This window comes from Neophocaena asiaeorientalis, unplaced genomic scaffold (genome assembly GCF_003031525.2).
Source record: "Neophocaena asiaeorientalis asiaeorientalis breed wild unplaced genomic scaffold, Neophocaena_asiaeorientalis_V1.1 scaffold40, whole genome shotgun sequence".
Classification (NCBI taxonomy): domain Eukaryota; kingdom Metazoa; phylum Chordata; class Mammalia; order Artiodactyla; family Phocoenidae; genus Neophocaena; species Neophocaena asiaeorientalis.
Window position 1 is genome coordinate 11,917,693 of NW_020185335.1, and position 17,067 is coordinate 11,934,759.

Here is a 17,067-nt window from a genome sequence, read left to right on the forward strand (position 1 = left end):
GCGGACTCTCAACCACTGCGCCACCAGGGAAGCCCCCCCTTCTTTTTATTTTTTTATTTTTTATTTTTTGCGGTACGCGGGCCCCTCACTGTTGTGGTCTCCCGTTGCGGAGCACAGGCTCTGGACGCGCAGGCTCAGCGGCCATGGCTCACGGGCCCAGCCGCTCCGCGGCACGTGGGATCCTCGTGGCCCGGGGCACGAACCAGTGTCCCCTGCATTGGCAGGCGGACTCTCAACCACAGCGCCACCAGGAAAGCCCCCCGCCCTTCTTTTTAAAAATACATTTATTTATTTATATTTTTGGCAGCGTTGGGTCTTGGTTGCTGCACGCAGGCTTTCTCTAGTTGCGGCGAGTGGGGGCTACTCTTCGTTGTGGTGCACGGGCTTCTCACTCCGGTGGCTTCTCTTGTTGCGGAGCACGGGCTCTAGGCGCACGGGCTTCAGTAGTTGTGGCGCACGGGCTTAGTTGCTCTGAGGCATGTGGCATCTTCCCGGACCAGGGATTGAACCCCTGTCCCCTGCATTGGCAGGCAGATTCTTAACCACTGCACCACCAGGGAAGTCCCTGCTGGTGCATTCTTACCAACAGATTTTGAGACTTAGTTTCCATTTACTCGGTTACGATAATAATGGTTATTATCTCTTTATATATGTTTAGTTACTGTAAATTTCCCCACAAGTTATTAGACTGCAGTTCTGTTAGAGTAGAGGAACCACAACTCTGCTTTTGCCATTTTTATATCTAATACCGATTGTTGTGCATGACACTTAATAGGCTCTAAATAAGTATTGATTAAGTGAGTGATTCTCTGTTGTAGAAATCAGGTCATACTGATTCTTATCAATGACTTGTTTCTTGAAGCTTCAGGGAGAATATGAACTGCTTGGCGCTCGTCAAACTTCCGTGTGGGTTAACCAGTTTTTCAGAAAGTAGCGTTCAGAATTCTATGAAGTGAGAGTTCACGTCGAGGTTTGTGTCTGTCGAACAATATGTTTATCTGTGTATCACGTCCCAGTGTACTTTTAAGGTAAAAAAATTACACATATATTTTTAAAGTTCATCCATCAGAGTCATTAACATTTCCCTTATTTGGATTTCCCTGTCTTCCCGTTGGAACCACGTTTTTTGCTTTTCTTTAGTATGTATGGTAAGGAAAGCTGAAATGGAGGTAGTGACATGAGTCAGCCGAAAGGTAAATGGAACAACTAGAAATGTTTGTGAACCAAAAAACTTCTCCTGCAAGCAGGAGTCTACTTACAAGTTTGGTGTACAGAGTTGACCTGTTTCAAAGTGTTGCCGAGCTGTGGTCCTAAGCCCCAGCTGAGGCCACCTGTCTCCGCTAGGGAGGTTCTTTTTCTGATCGGATTTGTGCAGCCAATAACAAAACCGATGCTGAGACTGGAACAGCGCAAGCTTTATTCGGTGGCCAAAGAATGGAGAAGCAGGAACCTAGTTCCAAATCAACTTCTCAACCCAATTTGGGCAGAGATACCAAATATATAGGAGGGTCAAGGTAAAAGAGAGGGATTTGGAAAGAGTGGGAGGAATATTCATGACTTACTGGAGAACAGGGGTGTGGTTTGGACCTGGGACTGTTGCAGTTCTCCTTTTCAGCCCTTGTATGGGCTTTCTCAGTTGTCATGGCAGTCCTCAACTGGTGCGGGTGGGTGGGTCATTTAGCATATGCTAATGTATTACAATGAGACTCAACTTCCGCTGGAAGTCACATTTTCCGCCATCTTGGGCCTTGTTGATTCTAACCAGTTGTTTTTTCCTCTTTGCAGCTTCCTCCCGAAACTTAGATAAGAATCAGGTTTCTATTTGAGGGAGGGGCAGGGGTATGATTCTGGGGCAACAGCCTTGGTAACAAAAGCAAGCTCTATTAACCGTAGGCTGTTCTTTGACAATTTATGGACAACCTAAGTATTTTATTATTTGTAATTGGAAAACACTCCATCTAGAAATCTGTTTGCAGATCCTTGATTTGTTTAATGGGGAAAGGGTGTTGGGGGTTCTGGCCCAATTAGTCATAGGATTGAGATACAACGCTTTTTTCCTGAAACTGTATGATTTGTGTATTTTATGTGATCAGTAATTCTCTTTTTTTCAGTATATTTTTGGAGATTTTAGCCCTGATGAATTCAATCAGTTCTTTGTGACTCCTCGCTCTTCAGTTGAGGTAAGACACAACTTTCTTTTATTGAGTACGTGCATAGGTTTAATTGATGTTTGTTTTAGTTCTTGTTTTTTAATATATGCCTTTTGATTAGGAGTTCCAGTGTACAGAAGAGCGTAGAGACTAACATGAGAAATGACTGAACCCACCAATCAGATTTGACTACTGTTAACATTTTGCTCTAGTTATAAATAGCAAAGCATTACAGTGGAAGCCCCCATTGTATCCTCTCATCCTCCTTCTCCAGAAATGCTGACTCTGCTGAAATTGCTCAACATTGTTTCCTGACGATGGTTTTCACCTTGTACTACATACATATGTATTGGTAGATAGTACAGCGTATTGTTTTTGTGGTTAAAAATGTCACATAAGTGGTTTCATACTGTATCCATCATTTTGTAGTTTGTTTATTTTAAGTTAAATATTCTTTAGATTTATCTATACATTTAGTTCTTGGTCTTTGATTTTAATTGTTAAAATTGTTTTTTTGTTTGTTTTTTTTTGGCCGTGCCCTGCGTGGTTTGTGGGATCAATCTTCCCCAACCAGAGAATTATCCTGGGCCCACCGCAGTGAAAGCACCGAGTCCTAACCACTGGACCGCTAGGGAATTCACCGTTAATTGTTAAATATTGAACATACCTTTTCCCCCGTTGAGGAGTATTTAAGTCTTCAGTTCTTCCACTGTTACAAAAATGTGGCAGTAAACATTTTGTCATGTCTCCTAGTGCTCCTCTGTGGGCTTCTCCAGGAAATATTCCTAGGAATGGAGTTGTGAGGCTCTGCAAGGAATAAGAATCTTTAGTTTTATTACAGACTGTGCGTCTGCCTTATAAGTGGTTTTAGCAGTCTCCCTTCCCATCAGCAGTGCATGAGGGTTTTTAGATCTCATTTTTTAAAACAATTCTTTTTTCTTTGGAGCTGCTTTGGCTCTTCGTTGCCGTGCACGGACTTCTCATTGAAGTGGCTTCTGTTGCGGAGCGTGGGCTCCAGGCACGCGGGCTTCAGTAGTTGTGGCTTGTGGGCTCTAGGTGCGCAGACTTCAGTAGTTGTGGCACGCGGGCTCAGTAGTTGTGGCTTGTGGGCTCTAGAGTGCAGGCTCAGTAGTTGTGGTGCACGGGCTTAGTTGCTCCACGGCGTCTGGGATCTTCCCGGACCGGGGATTGAACCCATGTCCCCTGCATTGTAAGGTGGATTCTTAACCACTGTGCCACTAGGGAAGTCCCTAAAAAAATTCTTGCTAATTGTCAGCATAGACATAGTTAAAATTTTTGTTAATCTGATGGGTAATAAATGGGTTTTCATTATTTTAATTTGCATTTCGAGATTACAAACAGTTGAGCACCATTACATTGCTCATATGTCTGTCGGCAGTGTAGATTTCTACTCTTCTGTTAATTACCTGGTCTACATCCCTTGTCCATATTTTTATCAAATGGCTTGTCTTTTTTTTTTTTTTTTTTTTTTGTGGTACACAGGCCTCTCACTGCTGTGGCCTCTCCTGTTGCGGAGCACAGGCTCCGGATGCACAGGCTCAGCGGCCATGGCTCACGGGCCCAGCCGCTCCGCGGCCTGTGGGATCTTCCCGGACCGGGGCACGAACCCGTGTCCCCTGCATCGGCAGGCGGACTCTCAACCGCTGGGCCACCAGAGAAGCCCCGGCTTGTCTTTTTTTAAAATTGATTTATAGGATTAATAATCTTTGGGAGTACATTTTTAAGTTTTAATGTTAAATGTATTGATTTTTTTTCTCATGGTTTGTGGATTTTTGGTTTTTTTAAAAAATATCTTTAAGAAATTCTTCCTTTCCTTGAGGTAATAAAGACATTTAAAAAGTTTTAAAGTTTTTGTTTTCAGTTTAGTATATAATGAAACTGGGATTGTGGTGGTGATCGTGTGTGTGTGTGTGTGTGTGTGTGTGTGTGTGTGTGTGTGTGTATGTTAACCTCCCCCCACCCAATGGCAATAGCAAGTTGTCCCAATACCATTCACCCTTTACTGGGGTGCCACAGTCAGGCCGCACATTTCCACATGGGCTCAGTGGGTTCTGGTTCCCCTGTTTTAATTGCAGCAGCTTTATAATCAGTCTTACGATAGGACAGGCACCCTTTTATACTTACAGGTATTTTGTCTCTTACTCATCCATAACTCTTCCCTAGGAATTTATGATCAGCCCTTGAGGTTCCATGAAAAATCCTATTGAAATTTCACTTGGAATTGTGTTAAAATTATGCATTAATTTGTAGGAGAGTTAACATCTCTATGATAGTTTCCTGAACAGGATCGTGCTGTATCTCCATCCAGGTCCGCTTTTATGTCCACTCTTCATGTGATTGATGGTTACTATTTTAGTTTAATGAAAACTTATCTGGAACATTTTTTCAGATTGATGTTTTAAATATGAAGGCTGTTGAAATTGCATTGAAAAGGAGAAAAGGGAGAAGTAAGTGTATGTATTAAGTAAAATCTTAGTTAACTTTTAATGAAATCTAACTAGCCTTTTAGACTCCTTAATTTTGGATATTTGCATGCATATTAGATATTCATGTATGGAGTTCTTTTGTTTGTTAAAATGGGGCAGGAGAAGTTAAGTGCTCAAAACAGGGTTAGTGTCTGGGTGGGCCACTTACATGTGACCTTGGCAAGTCCTTGGCTCCTCACCCTGGCTTCTTGAATTCTAAAATTTTTTAGGATTGTTGAAGTAGGATTAAATGAGAACACATTGAAAGCATTATGTAGGCTATGCAGATATAAGAAAGATTTATTACTTGTTTTCTTCACTTTAGGAAAAAGAAAGATATCAGAGAAGATAAAGCTTATATCAGGTTTTATTTTAGAAAATGAACAAATTCAGCTCAATGCCATCTCTGTCTTTTGTGTTTGTTGATGTTAGCAGTTATGATTTTAAGAAATCTAAGGATATGAGCTGGGAAATAGTGAAACCTAGATGATATATTGTATTTCCTCAGGCAATAAAATGTATCTATGCATTTTAGAATTCTGTGGAGTAAGGATTGAAGTTTCGTCTTTAATGATTTAAAAAGCAGTTAATTAGGACAAACATAATCAAACCCTGTATTCCCCAAGTGCTAGTGTTAATTGAGGTTATACTCTGTGTACTATATTAATGATTCAAGTTTTAAACAATTTCTGTCTTGACTCGCGCTAAAGTATGGTGGTACTTGCTGGGAACACGACAGGCTAACTGTAACTGTACTTTGTGATTAAGAGTTTAAAAAAACAATAAAAGCCCAATTCTGTACTTTATAGCTTGTCTCAAGTGAGTGTGTGTGTGTGAGAGTTTGTGAGTGCCTCTTTGCAAGTAAGTGTCAGAATAAAAACTTGGGCTTTCCTGTGGTATGAAAATGGAGAATGTACCATATATCAAGTCTAAAGAGCTGGGCTCCTTTCTCCCGTTGCTACTTAAACAGGCTTGATGGTCTTGGGCAAGTTTCCTCCATCTCATTGTGCCTTTTTTTAAAACTGTAAATTTGGAAAGTGGAGGATGCTTATTTACCTCACAGAAATGTTGGGAAGCCATTAATGTATTGTGTAGTATTTCGTGTATACCAAATGTTAGTAGATGTGAAGGATTTTGATAGTAAAGTTACATCAAACTTTTAAAAAAATTTATTTATTTATTTGGTTGTGCTGAGTCTTAGCTGCAACACGTGGGATGTTCAGTTGTGGCACGCGGGATCTTTAGTGGTGTCACGCGAACTCAGTCGTGGTATGTGGGATCTAGTTCCCTGACCAGGGATCGAACCCAGGCCCCCTGCTTTGGGAGCACGGAGTCCTATTCACTGTGCCACCAGGGAAGTCCCCAGACTCTTTATTTGCGGAAGCTATATAGTTGTGTGTCATCAGTGTTTGGGGGGAGGTATGACAGGTGTTGACAGAATCACATATGGTCCAGTAACCTGCAAAAGAGAAACACAGGCTAATTAACATGATTAGGCTGAGTTATCTTTCTCACTGGATAATTATTATAACACAGGGGGCTGGGTTATAATAGTAATATCACCACATGGGACATGGACTGCTTAATGGGGGTGGTGTGTGGTTGCATTGGTGGGTGAGGAATGGTTATCTCATTCCACTGCATAATCATTTGTTTGACCTTTTATCTCAAAGATAAAATAATTGCACCTCATACCGTCACAGTTCCTTCCATGTGGCCATGGCATAAATTAGAACCCTGTCGTATAGTTTTTTGGCTATTAGGAACTTTAAAGTATTTTTTCTTTGCTTGGGACCAAGGGCTGAGAAACCAAATTTGAGAAATACAGGGTGTTAAAATGTAAAAATAGTCTAACTTTCTACAAAAGCATCATACTCTCCGCTGAGAGTTTTGATGCCTTTCCTGAAGCTGTCTTCCAGTTGATGAGCCAGGGCAATTTACAAATGAATTTCTCCAACTGGAAAAAACGTACAGTATACTTACTGAACAAGCATATTTTGAGCCCCAGTCATAATCCTATTATATTGGTGTTCACAAATAGGGAGACAATGCTTATTGTTCTTGAAGCTTTCCAGAAACTCAACTTTGGGCAGCTCTTACGCCTCAACCAGCCGTGGAATAAACAAGCCCAGGATAGCATAGTCCAAGCTGTAGAGGTGTGTGCCTGCATGTGTGGGTGTGTACAGTGATGCAGAGTTAAGACAGTTATTCTCAGTGGTTTGGTGTCTTATTGGGATTTCAGAGGGGAGATTCAGGGTTCACGAGGGTCTTTTAGAGAGAGCACAGTAAATAGTGGCAGCACCAAAAAGATTTTAAAATATTACCTTCTTATTGAAGGGCCCAGGTATTGACCTCACAGTGTGATAGCGCTATTTTCAGACTGAGTCGATTTGATTTTGTATCTAATATAACTAGATTTCTATTTTTTACACTGCTCAGTTTGCATTTGTGTGTGAGGTTTTATATTTTTGCTGTGCTTTTAAAATTCTCTATTCTTATAAGTAACTATGAGAACATCGAACACGTCTTACACTTTTATTCTGCTGTGTGTTTATTATACCACTTACCACAGACTAAGGGGCATCTTACAAGTGACAGAGGTTCATTGAATTAAAGGCGCCATGTATGAGGCTATAGAATAAAAATAAAACACATTTTTTCTGTGCCTGAACTCACTCCAGCATTCGGTAATTCCCACAATTATGCACTTACCAGATTAGTAAATGAAAATAAATGTTTTAAATACACTAACAGAAAATGGTAGTATTGCCCTGGAGTGTGCCAGGTGCTCTGTTTTCAGATCCTGCCTCTACCACTCCCTAGATTTTGTGGAAGTGCAGTGTGATTTTAAAAAACAAAGTAAAATACTTTGAGCACCTTACAGCTGTGTAATTTTCATCACCAGGGGGCACCCTAGTATCACTGATGGAAGCAGAAAGGCAGTTTTCTGTGTATGGGCGTTTGCTAAACGTCCTGCGTGACTGCCGAGTGACACTACCCTGATTTGTGGCTTCCCCAGAGGCACCTTTCTGCTCCGTGTGTCCATGCCAGCGGTAAATGCTGGGGCACCGGGTGTGAGCGTTTGGATGTTATGTGGAATGGTCTTGGGCTGCAGGTGCCAGGCCAAGTGCAGCCCACCTGGGCTTTGCCGTGATGAATGCTGGGCTGCCCCTGTGTGGTGGAAACTTATGCTGCTCTCAAGTCCAGAAAGCGGTCAGTTCCTTTCAGATCTACCTTTGTTTTCTTAGCTTCTTATTTGTCATTAATTCTCTCAGGCGAGAACTTTTATCCTGTGATTGTTGAATTGACTTAGTAAGTTTGACTGCAGAAAGCAGCTGAGGAAGCCACTTTAGTAGTTCCCAGACAGTCGTGGGCAGGAGAATCTCACGGGTGCTCTGAACATCGCAGACTCCGGCACCCCATCCAGGCACCCGAGGCCATTGTACTGTGTGTGCTGCAGTGTGCAGACTTCGAGAAGTTCTGTGTTAGGATGTATCGATAATTGTTCTGTTCTTTTGTTCTGTTTTCAGGTAGCAGTTATCTGTCCACTTACCTTACCCCTTCCCATCCTAAACTTTCTCACCTCAAATATATCCATTTGAAACATTTGTAACTCCTCTAAGTATTATGGAATAGCTAGGAAGGAACATTTTGGTATATTCATGATACCTTCCTGCATTTACAAAGAGCTCAGACACCTGCTGTTTTGCTTTCTCTCTTCCAAACAAGGAATGTGATCACTAGCCCTTAATTCCGTTGTCTAAGGCCTCCTGTGAAAAAGGGAGCCACGATTCCCAGGCTTTTCCTTCTCAGGGGCTTTGTCCACTCTCTGCCCCTGGGCCTGGTTCCTGCCTCTGGTTGAGTGGACATGTAGTGATGGTGAACGTCAAGCGCAGATGGTCACGAAGACTCTTTACTAGTGGATGGAGAAAGACAAGCACTGTTGCATTGGTGGGCAGTCTGCAACTCCTGTGAAATGAAGGGTGTGTCATGAGCCTTTTATTGTAGTGGATTGACATGTCCATTGGAGCCCGTTTTTATTTTTTGCCTCATTTTTGAATCTGTTTATTAACAATAAATGTTTGAAAGCATTCCAATGGTGTTTTAAAATGAAGATGTTTAATCTTACTGTCTCTCTGTCTGTGTTATTTTGTTAAAATGTCACGAGAAGTTGCATGGATAAAGTGTTTTAATGAAGGTTGCTTTAATGAAATAGCATATTTTGCGTTTTAACGATTGGTTGAATTAAAGTTTGTTTTCCGGTTCCCTGTGCAGCTTCCTCCGTACGGTGGAGCAGTTCTGTGTGGCGCACAGGCCGCTGGTGAGCTACCCGATGGTAAGCTTGAGCTCTCCTTCATTCCCTGACGTGCGTGCGGGGTGGGCAGGCTCCCTGGAAGTGGTGTTCTGTTGGTCCATACCTTTTGGATAAGCGTTCCCTTATTGCTTGCTGTTTTTGCTGTGAGCTGTAGCATGTAGCAGATTTAATCACCGAACCACTTTAAGTGCTTCAGAGTGCCGGACGTGCAAAGGTGAGTTAAGGAAACAGTTGCTCATTTCTGATTTCTCCTAACAGTCCTCAGTGACACAGATGTGTATTCCTTCATAGCCAAAGCTCTTTGTAAAGGTTCTGAAGTGAGCTTTCTCTCCGGATGCGCTGGCTGCTGGGTCCAGAGCTGGCGATTCTCTGAGCACGTGCTTTCTGCCCGGTTCAGTGGCAGCTCAGGTCTGTTGTCCTGCAGTTTGTGTTTATGTCACCAAGGCTCTTGGGAATTCAGGTGAGCTCTTCACCTCTTGTCCTGTTGTTATTGATTGATTGCCTCTGTCCCAGACGCTGAGCTGATCAGTGGAGATGGCCGTTGTTGAGATGCAGCCCTTTCGTATTATTTTAAGTGCCCAGCGTTACTAACAGCAGGGGCCTCGCACACGTCAAACCCGTTAGACCACTTTTCAGTTTGCATCGTGTTAAAGGTTCTCGCTGGCCTTGGAGAAGCTAAAAGCCTAACCTTTTCTTTGAGAGCAGGGATTTGGTTCCCTGTTTCTTTAGCCTTGTCTGACCTGTGAAAGGGTTTTATTACAGTTTAGATTTAAATATAAACCCTGAAAAGACTATGTAAACTTTCTGTCTATAGTAAAATGAGAAAGTGATTATATCTAAAATTATTAGCAACTTTGTAAGGAGCATAGGGAGAGAACAGTTCCAATGATTGCTTAGGATGACAGTAAACTAAGCGATGCTATAGGGACCCACATGCCCTTGCAGGGCCGCCCAGCCTCCAGACTGGCTTTGTTATCTGTGGGTTGAGGTTCTCCCTATCTTCGCGTACTTGGCACATAGGAGGTGTGCCACAGGTGTTTACTCAGTGCTTAACACATGTCTCATTATTTTCCCTGTCATAATAGTCCTTCCGTCCTGGTCCAGGTAGTGGCCTCACCATCCTCCCAGTCGCTTAGGCTGGAGATGGAGGCTGCACCTCCCCCTCCTCCCCTCGTCTGACCCCCCCAGTGTTCCAATGTCATTCGCCTCTAATCCATTTCCTTCTTCTCTCTCTCTCTCTCTCTCTCTCTCTGTCTCGCCACATCCATCCTTCTAGGCTGGCATCCTTGCTCAGTTACGCTTCTTGACTTTTTTTTTTTTAATTTTTGGCTGCGTTGGGTCTTTGTTGCTGTGCGTGGGCTTTCTCTAGTTGCAGTGAGCGGGGCTACTCTTCATTGCCGTGGGCGGGCTTCTCGTTACGGTGGCTTCTCTTGTTGTGGGGCATGGGCTCTAGGCGCACGGGTTCAGTAGTTGTGGCGTGTGGGCTCAGTAGCTGTGGCTCACGGGCTCTAGAGCACAGGCTCAGTAGTTGTGGCACACGGGCTTAGTCGCTCCATGGCATGTAGGATCTTCCCAGACCAGGGCTCGAACCCGCGTCCGCTGCATTGGCAGGTGGATTCTTAACCACTGCGCCACCAGGGAAGCCCCTTCTTGTTTCTTTTTCTCCGTTCTCTCCTCTCTCTTCTCAAGTCCATCTTTTAATCCTCCAGAATCACGGCTGCTCACACTGTTAGTGACAGGCCAGCTTAAAGGCCCCTTTTCTCCAAGGCCCTTTCCGCTCTGTCTCCGTTACTTTGTCTCTCCTGCAGCGCTAGCTCACTCTGCCCCCCTCTTAGGCGGGGTTCAGCTGTGGGCGGCGGAGACCGCAGTCCATCCATTTCCGCGTTTAGCAGCTGCACGGTATAGCATCTGCCATGCTGTACACTCTCGGGATGTTGTTTCTGTTTGTTTTGCGGTACGCGGCCCTCTCACTGCTGTGGCCTCTCCCTTTGCGGAGCACAGGCTCCAGACACGCAGGCTCAGCGGCCATGGCTCACGGGCCCAGCCGCTCTGCGGCATGTGGGATCTTCCCGGACCGGGGCACGAACCCGTGTCCCCTGCATCGGCAGGCGGACTCTCAACCACTGCGCCACCAGGGAAGCGAAGCCCTCAGGATGGTTTTGCATGAACACTTTAGAGGGATTTGTTCTATTGCCCACCATAGCCAGCGACTCACGCTCCTGGCGGGGGCCCCTGCACAGCGTGCCTTTTATGCTCCTGCCTTTTTAAGTCAGTTCTCAAAGCGGGAAATAGCCCCTACTTCTCACCACCCACCCCATCCAGTTATCCTGTCGATTCCACTGACCTCTCTGTAGCTCCTGATCGAAGTAGATCTCTTTTCCCTGTGTCAGGAAGCATTCTTTTTGTAAAGCTGTTGAGGCCTCATCTTACCCACCCTCTGCATTGTCATCTCCCGTCTTAAATGTTTGTCTCCCTAGTAGATGTAACTCCTTGAGGCAGAGACCTTGCCTTACCTCTGTACCCCACCCCCCTCCCCAATAATAAGCGCTTTGCACATAGCTAGGTGCTCCGTGATTGTTGAATTGACTCACTAAGAGTTGATCGGAGAAATCAGCCGAGGAGGCCACTTAAGCAGTAGCTCTCAGACCGTCCTGGGCATGAGAATCTCCTGGGGGCCTCTGCAGACTCCGGGACCCCATCCGGGCACCCCAGGCCACGGTACCGTGTGTGCTACGGTGCGCAGACTTTGAGAAGTGATGTGTTAGGATGTAAATGTTTTATTGGAGCTGGTTTTCCTTCCCTCAACAACTCCACTGGCTGCGTGACCCGAGTGCTCAGGAGCTTCCAGGCCTTCCACCACTCTTTTGGCCTGACAGCTTGGGCCTTGTCCTGACCTCTCTGCCCTGGAGGGCAGTGCACGTGTGTGTCCACGACCAGTGTTCCTGAATAGGAAAAGGAACTGTTCTGGGTAGGAATCGGACTTCCAGGGATGTGATCAGATACTTTGTTGGGTAAATGTTTTGATGACAACTGTAGCATATTGAAATGGTTCCGTTAATGTCACATCACATTCTAGAATGTTGTATGATACGATAAGATTAAGAATTGAGATGTGGAAGGCGCTGTGTCTATTGGAAATAAAATCTGGCACGCACTGCATGGTACAGCACATACTAATTTTTAGTGTGAGTCACAAGGTACATCACAGTCTCCAGAGGGCAGCCTCCTCATGCCGAGTGTCCTTCGCTTCTTCACGTGCACCCATTTCAGTCCCCTTAGGAGCACTGTACCCTTGCAACCTCACAGGACAGGGGATACCTGGAAGCAGACTGGACAGTTCACTTTTGGGTATAATAGTAGAGAAATTAATTTCTCTGTGGTGATTGTTTTCAAAATAAGGAAACAACAGATCAGCTCTCAGGGGCCAAAGGATTCAAATTGTCCTGTCCGCGGCTTTATAGTAAAGCCTGCTGTTAGGCATAACCATCATTAGTATTCTTTTCTCAGGAACTTTTTGTCAGGCTGTTGTATTCCCCCTACCCCCAGGGCATGTGATATCAAAGCAGATGGAGAATTAGGAAACTGTTTAGGGCCCTGGCCCCTCTGTGGGGCTGTGTTTTCTTCTCTAAAAAGACTTCCAAAGTAAAATATATTCAGTTTTGTTAACAGAATATGATTATTTTGGTATGGTGATTTTTTTTTTTTTCCTTGAAATACATACCTTGGAAAAAAAGTGTGTCTCTTGTTCTAGACTTGGAGAAGTCTTCAGTTATGCACGAAAAATGAGTTAAAAAGCACGTGTCCTTTCCTTAACTTCTAAATGTATAACTACTTCATCAGATGTAAGATGACATTGGTGCTCGGTGTCTATTGAAAGACTCAGTTGATTCTAAAACTCAACCTAATTTCTGAGATGTGGCCTACGGAAAAATGTCCATGTTAGAATGGATAGAATATGTAGATGGTTGTCAGTGGGGAGAAAGTAATTGAAGGATTGCAAGGAGATTTTTAAAGGTTTGCAGTCCTAACTTTATCTTTTTGGGATTTTTGGAAGTGCCTTCATTACCCATGGAGTTAATCTGGTATGAATTAATTTAGCAGAATTCACATGCACTCATGTAAGGCCATTTTTGGACTTCAGTTAAGGTTGTCAGTAGAGAAGATCCGGGAGATGGATAATTTGAAAGAGTGCTTTTGTGTGATTCATATTTTTGGAATTACTAAATTACACGAATTAGAGAAGCCATATATATGTGTATATATATGTATGTGTGTGTGTATATATATATATATATATATATATATGGCATTGATTTTTAAGTCCCCATGTTAGTCATCTTGGTTTTTTAAAATTAAGTTTTCCAAGATACATGTGCCCTAGTCTCACGCTTATAGAGTTAGCTAATAAAGTCAGATATCATTATTGAGGGATGTGTTTAGATAGGCAGAATATTATTTGCTTTCTATTATAATTTTGTTTTAATTTCTACCTTCTGAAAGTCTCCCTTAGCTACCCTGAGAGTGGAAAATAAATACAGGCTTCTGTATTGCATATCCCCAGGTTAAATATAATTTGGTAGTTATTTATTTCAGCACATTATTTATTCAGCACAGAAATTAAATGTCATAGCTTCGTTAATTACTACAAGACTTTAGGTTTCATTTTCAAAAAGGCATAATTACTGAGACTTTTATAGTTTGTATAGCTGTGTTCTTAACTAATGGGATGTTTACTGATCATTTTCTTTCTAAACAGGGCAGGACTGTCAGAGAATTGAATTTGGTGTTAATGAAGTAATTGAACCCAATGACACTTTGCTGAGAACTCCCAACTACAGTATTTCAAGCACATTGAATCCTCAGGCCCCTGAATTTATCCTTAGTTGCACAACTTCCAAAAAGATCCCCAATGACATCGATAAAGAAGTGAACTACAGCTCAGCTGACTGCCAGTACCCAGGCTCTGCCCTCGCCCTGGATGGCAGCTCTAACGTGGAGGCGGAAGTTTTAGAGAACGATGGCGTCTCGGGTGGTCTTGGACAAAGGGAGCGTAAAAAGAAGAAAAAACGCCCCCCTGGATATTACAGTTACTTGAAAGACGGCGGTGAGGGTGGTCCTTCCACAGAAGCCCTGGTCAATGGCCATGCCGGTCCAGCAGTCCCCAACAGTGTAGGCACAGAGGATGTGGACTCGATGGGTGATGTGCCCCCCGTGGGGACATCCAGGACTTGGGGCAGCCCCCAGGACACCACGGACTTCGTCAGCGACGCCGTGCCTGCTGGTTCTTTCCCCGGAGCCCTTGACAGCGGGGCCAGGACTGCAGGGCAGCCTGAGGGCTGCCCCGGGGCCGACTTGGAGCCCTCTCACCTCCCTGCAGAGGCCAGCAGGGACACCCTGTTGAGGACAGCTGTGGCTCAGCCTGCCGTTGGGACCGATACTACTGAGAACCTTGGAGTCACTAACGGACAAATACTTGAATCCTTGGGTGAGGGCACGGCTGCCAACGGGGTGGAGTTGCACACTGTGGAGAGCTCGGACTTGGAGCCCGCCAGGGCCGAGAGCGGCGCCCCTCCTGCGGACGCCTCGGCCTCTGCAGCGGCCACCGCCCCTGCCGGTCACAGTCAGCCCGCCAAGTCGTGGGCCAGTCTTTTTCATGGTTCTAAGCCCCCTTCCTCCTGCGCCGCCCCCTCGCCTGTGGTTTCCATGGAAGCTAAGTATTCCCCTCCTGCCACATCTTCCCTGGTCTCTGAAAAGCAGGCCGAAGTCAAGGAAGGGCTGGTTCCAGTTTCAGAAGATCCTGTAGCCATAAAGATTGCAGGTATAGTTCAAAAGATACAAGTGTGAAGCCAAGATGGGAGCGGACAGGCTGGGCTAAAAACTTTGCTGGTATGTTGTTGCCCACAGCGGTGGTAGATTGATTACCCGTGCGTTAAGAGGAATTTCTGAATAATGCCTGTACCTTAAATTTTACTAAAAGTATAATGGTATATGAGCAAAATGGGGTGAGGAGGGGGTGTCGTACCTTTATGTTAAGTGGAAAATCCATGTCCATTACCACTTTTTTACCAGTCCTTTCCTATTGACAAATTACATTTCCATTTCTTGCCTTTTGATCAAGTGACTGTGCTCCATTGTGTGACTGTGTAATAGGCAGCCCCATCTGTGTTCCAGCTGTTGTATACCTTTGGTGTCATAATCCCTGATTTGGACTCACTTTGCATTGTTTCTTTATTTCTCAGGATATAAGAAAGTATTTGGGTTTTTTTCTTTTTAATGCCTATTTTGGATTGAGTAAATGGATTTTACTCAGTTTTAGCACACCAAGGCAAACTCTTGACAAGATGAGAAAAACGGTAACAGTTTGCCATAAAGTTAATGTTTTATTCGACGTGCTGAGGCTCAAAAGTAGGACCAGTTCACAGTAAAACTATAAAGCTGCATGACTTGTGATTTTTAAAGTTAAAGTAGAAAGTCAGAAACAGAGGAGCCGTGTCTGTTTATTTACGTCTAAGAAGCCGGGGCTGCTCTTCAGGTTTCATTGTACCGAGGAGTTTACTAGTAACCACCTTTTCAGGTTTTTGCCCCTGAGCCGAGTTAAAATTAGCTGTCTCACTTAGGCTGTACGTGATGTTTGCTGATTTAACATTTTGGTATGCCTGACAGCATTCATTACCAGGGTGAGGGGGAAAGCAGTAGCAAGATGCAAAATGCATACCCTCTTATGAATGGCCAGAGTTCCATCAAATATAAAACGCATCCTTTTGATGGCAGTAAGATGACAGCAAGCAATACTTAAAAATCTTTTTTAATGAGCATTTTATTCCTTATACAGAATACATTATTTTGAATAATCTAGGTATCTGGAGTTCTCTTAAAATGAGAAGTTAATTGATAGATGAATCACCATTTTGGGCTTTAAAGTGATAACTTCTAGGTTATTTGGGTGAATTTTTTATTATAAATATTAAAATGCTAGTTATGTTTTATTATTATTAAAATGTGTGCATTGCAAGGGAAAGCTGTCAAGGTCAGGAAAGGGGAGTAAAAGCCTTTGAATAGATCATTAAGTTAAAAGTTTATTTTTAGTCTGTAATGAGAGATACATGGTGTGATGCTTTTAAAAACGTGCGTTCTGAGTGTAGTCAGAAGGCATTGTAATTGTATTTCTGTTCCTAAAAATTGCTTCACAAAGGAAGAACCTCCCATTCCTGGGAAATTTTCTCATTCTTTATTTAAAATAAGAAAGAAAAGATTCATTTTAAATGTTTTAAAGCATTCTAGTCATAAGACTTTAAATGTGGTTTGATGCGTAGTTTGCCGTGTATGTTAAAATCTAGTTGACCTGCTAAAATCTAATGTTAACTTGCTTTCTGAAACACTGTGAAGGGACTTCCCTGGTGGTCCAGTGGTCAGGCGCTTTCACTGCTGGGGCCTGGGTTCCCTGGTCGGGGAACTAAGACCCTGCAAGCCCCACGGCACGGCCAACAACAACAAAAAAAGAAAAGTAAATTAAAATGATGTAAAAGTAGAGGCTCTTAGTTATTTGTATTAATGGAGAGCGTTGCTACAATTTAATCATTTTTGAGTTGATGCAGTGTGTTTCTCCATTGCCGCGGGGGGACCCCCATTTTATTTTCTTAATTCTATTTTTGATTAGGTCAGTTGTAAAGATGTTTTAATTATCTGAGCAGAAGTGCGGTTCCTTTTAAAATACTTCATTCTTTTGAGCCTGGTTATTGAACCTTAGAAATATACAGTGTAGTTGCTGACAGTTTTCGGTATTTCATGTTGTCAAATAATGCAGTGATAGTCGTCACTCTTGGAATCACACCGAGCTTAGGTAAAGAGGATTGCTTGGAATTTTTTCTTCTGTCACCTTCTCCTCCTGAGAGGTTTTACTTTATAAAAACGGTAAGGTAGGTTCAGTTTATTGTAGGTCAGATCACTACCACAGACTCCCCCTAAATGGGCACGCTTTTAAGCGTAGGCTCACTTACTTTAAGCGGTATTTAACTGTGTGAAATTCTAGCTCCATTAAAAGATCTGTTGATGTTGGTTATCGTAGAATTTGACTTGCATTAGCGTCTAAGTGGTTCTACTGAGAGAATAATTTTTG

The 17,067-nt window shown here is 43.5% G+C and overlaps 1 protein-coding gene across 1 annotated transcript in view; it reads left to right on the forward strand.

Moving 5' to 3' along the window:
• Positions 1-2,099: 2,099 nt before the first annotated feature.
• Positions 2,100-17,067, forward strand: part of USP10 (ubiquitin specific peptidase 10) — a gene marked incomplete at its 5' end in the record, with an annotated part of 37,883 nt that continues 22,915 nt past the window's right edge. The window contains 3 exons of the mRNA XM_024735725.1: positions 2,100-2,180; positions 8,912-8,972; positions 13,708-14,769. Of these exons, the coding sequence (XP_024591493.1) occupies positions 2,100-2,180; positions 8,912-8,972; positions 13,708-14,769 (1,204 nt within the window). The remainder of the gene's footprint in view (positions 2,181-8,911; positions 8,973-13,707; positions 14,770-17,067) is intronic.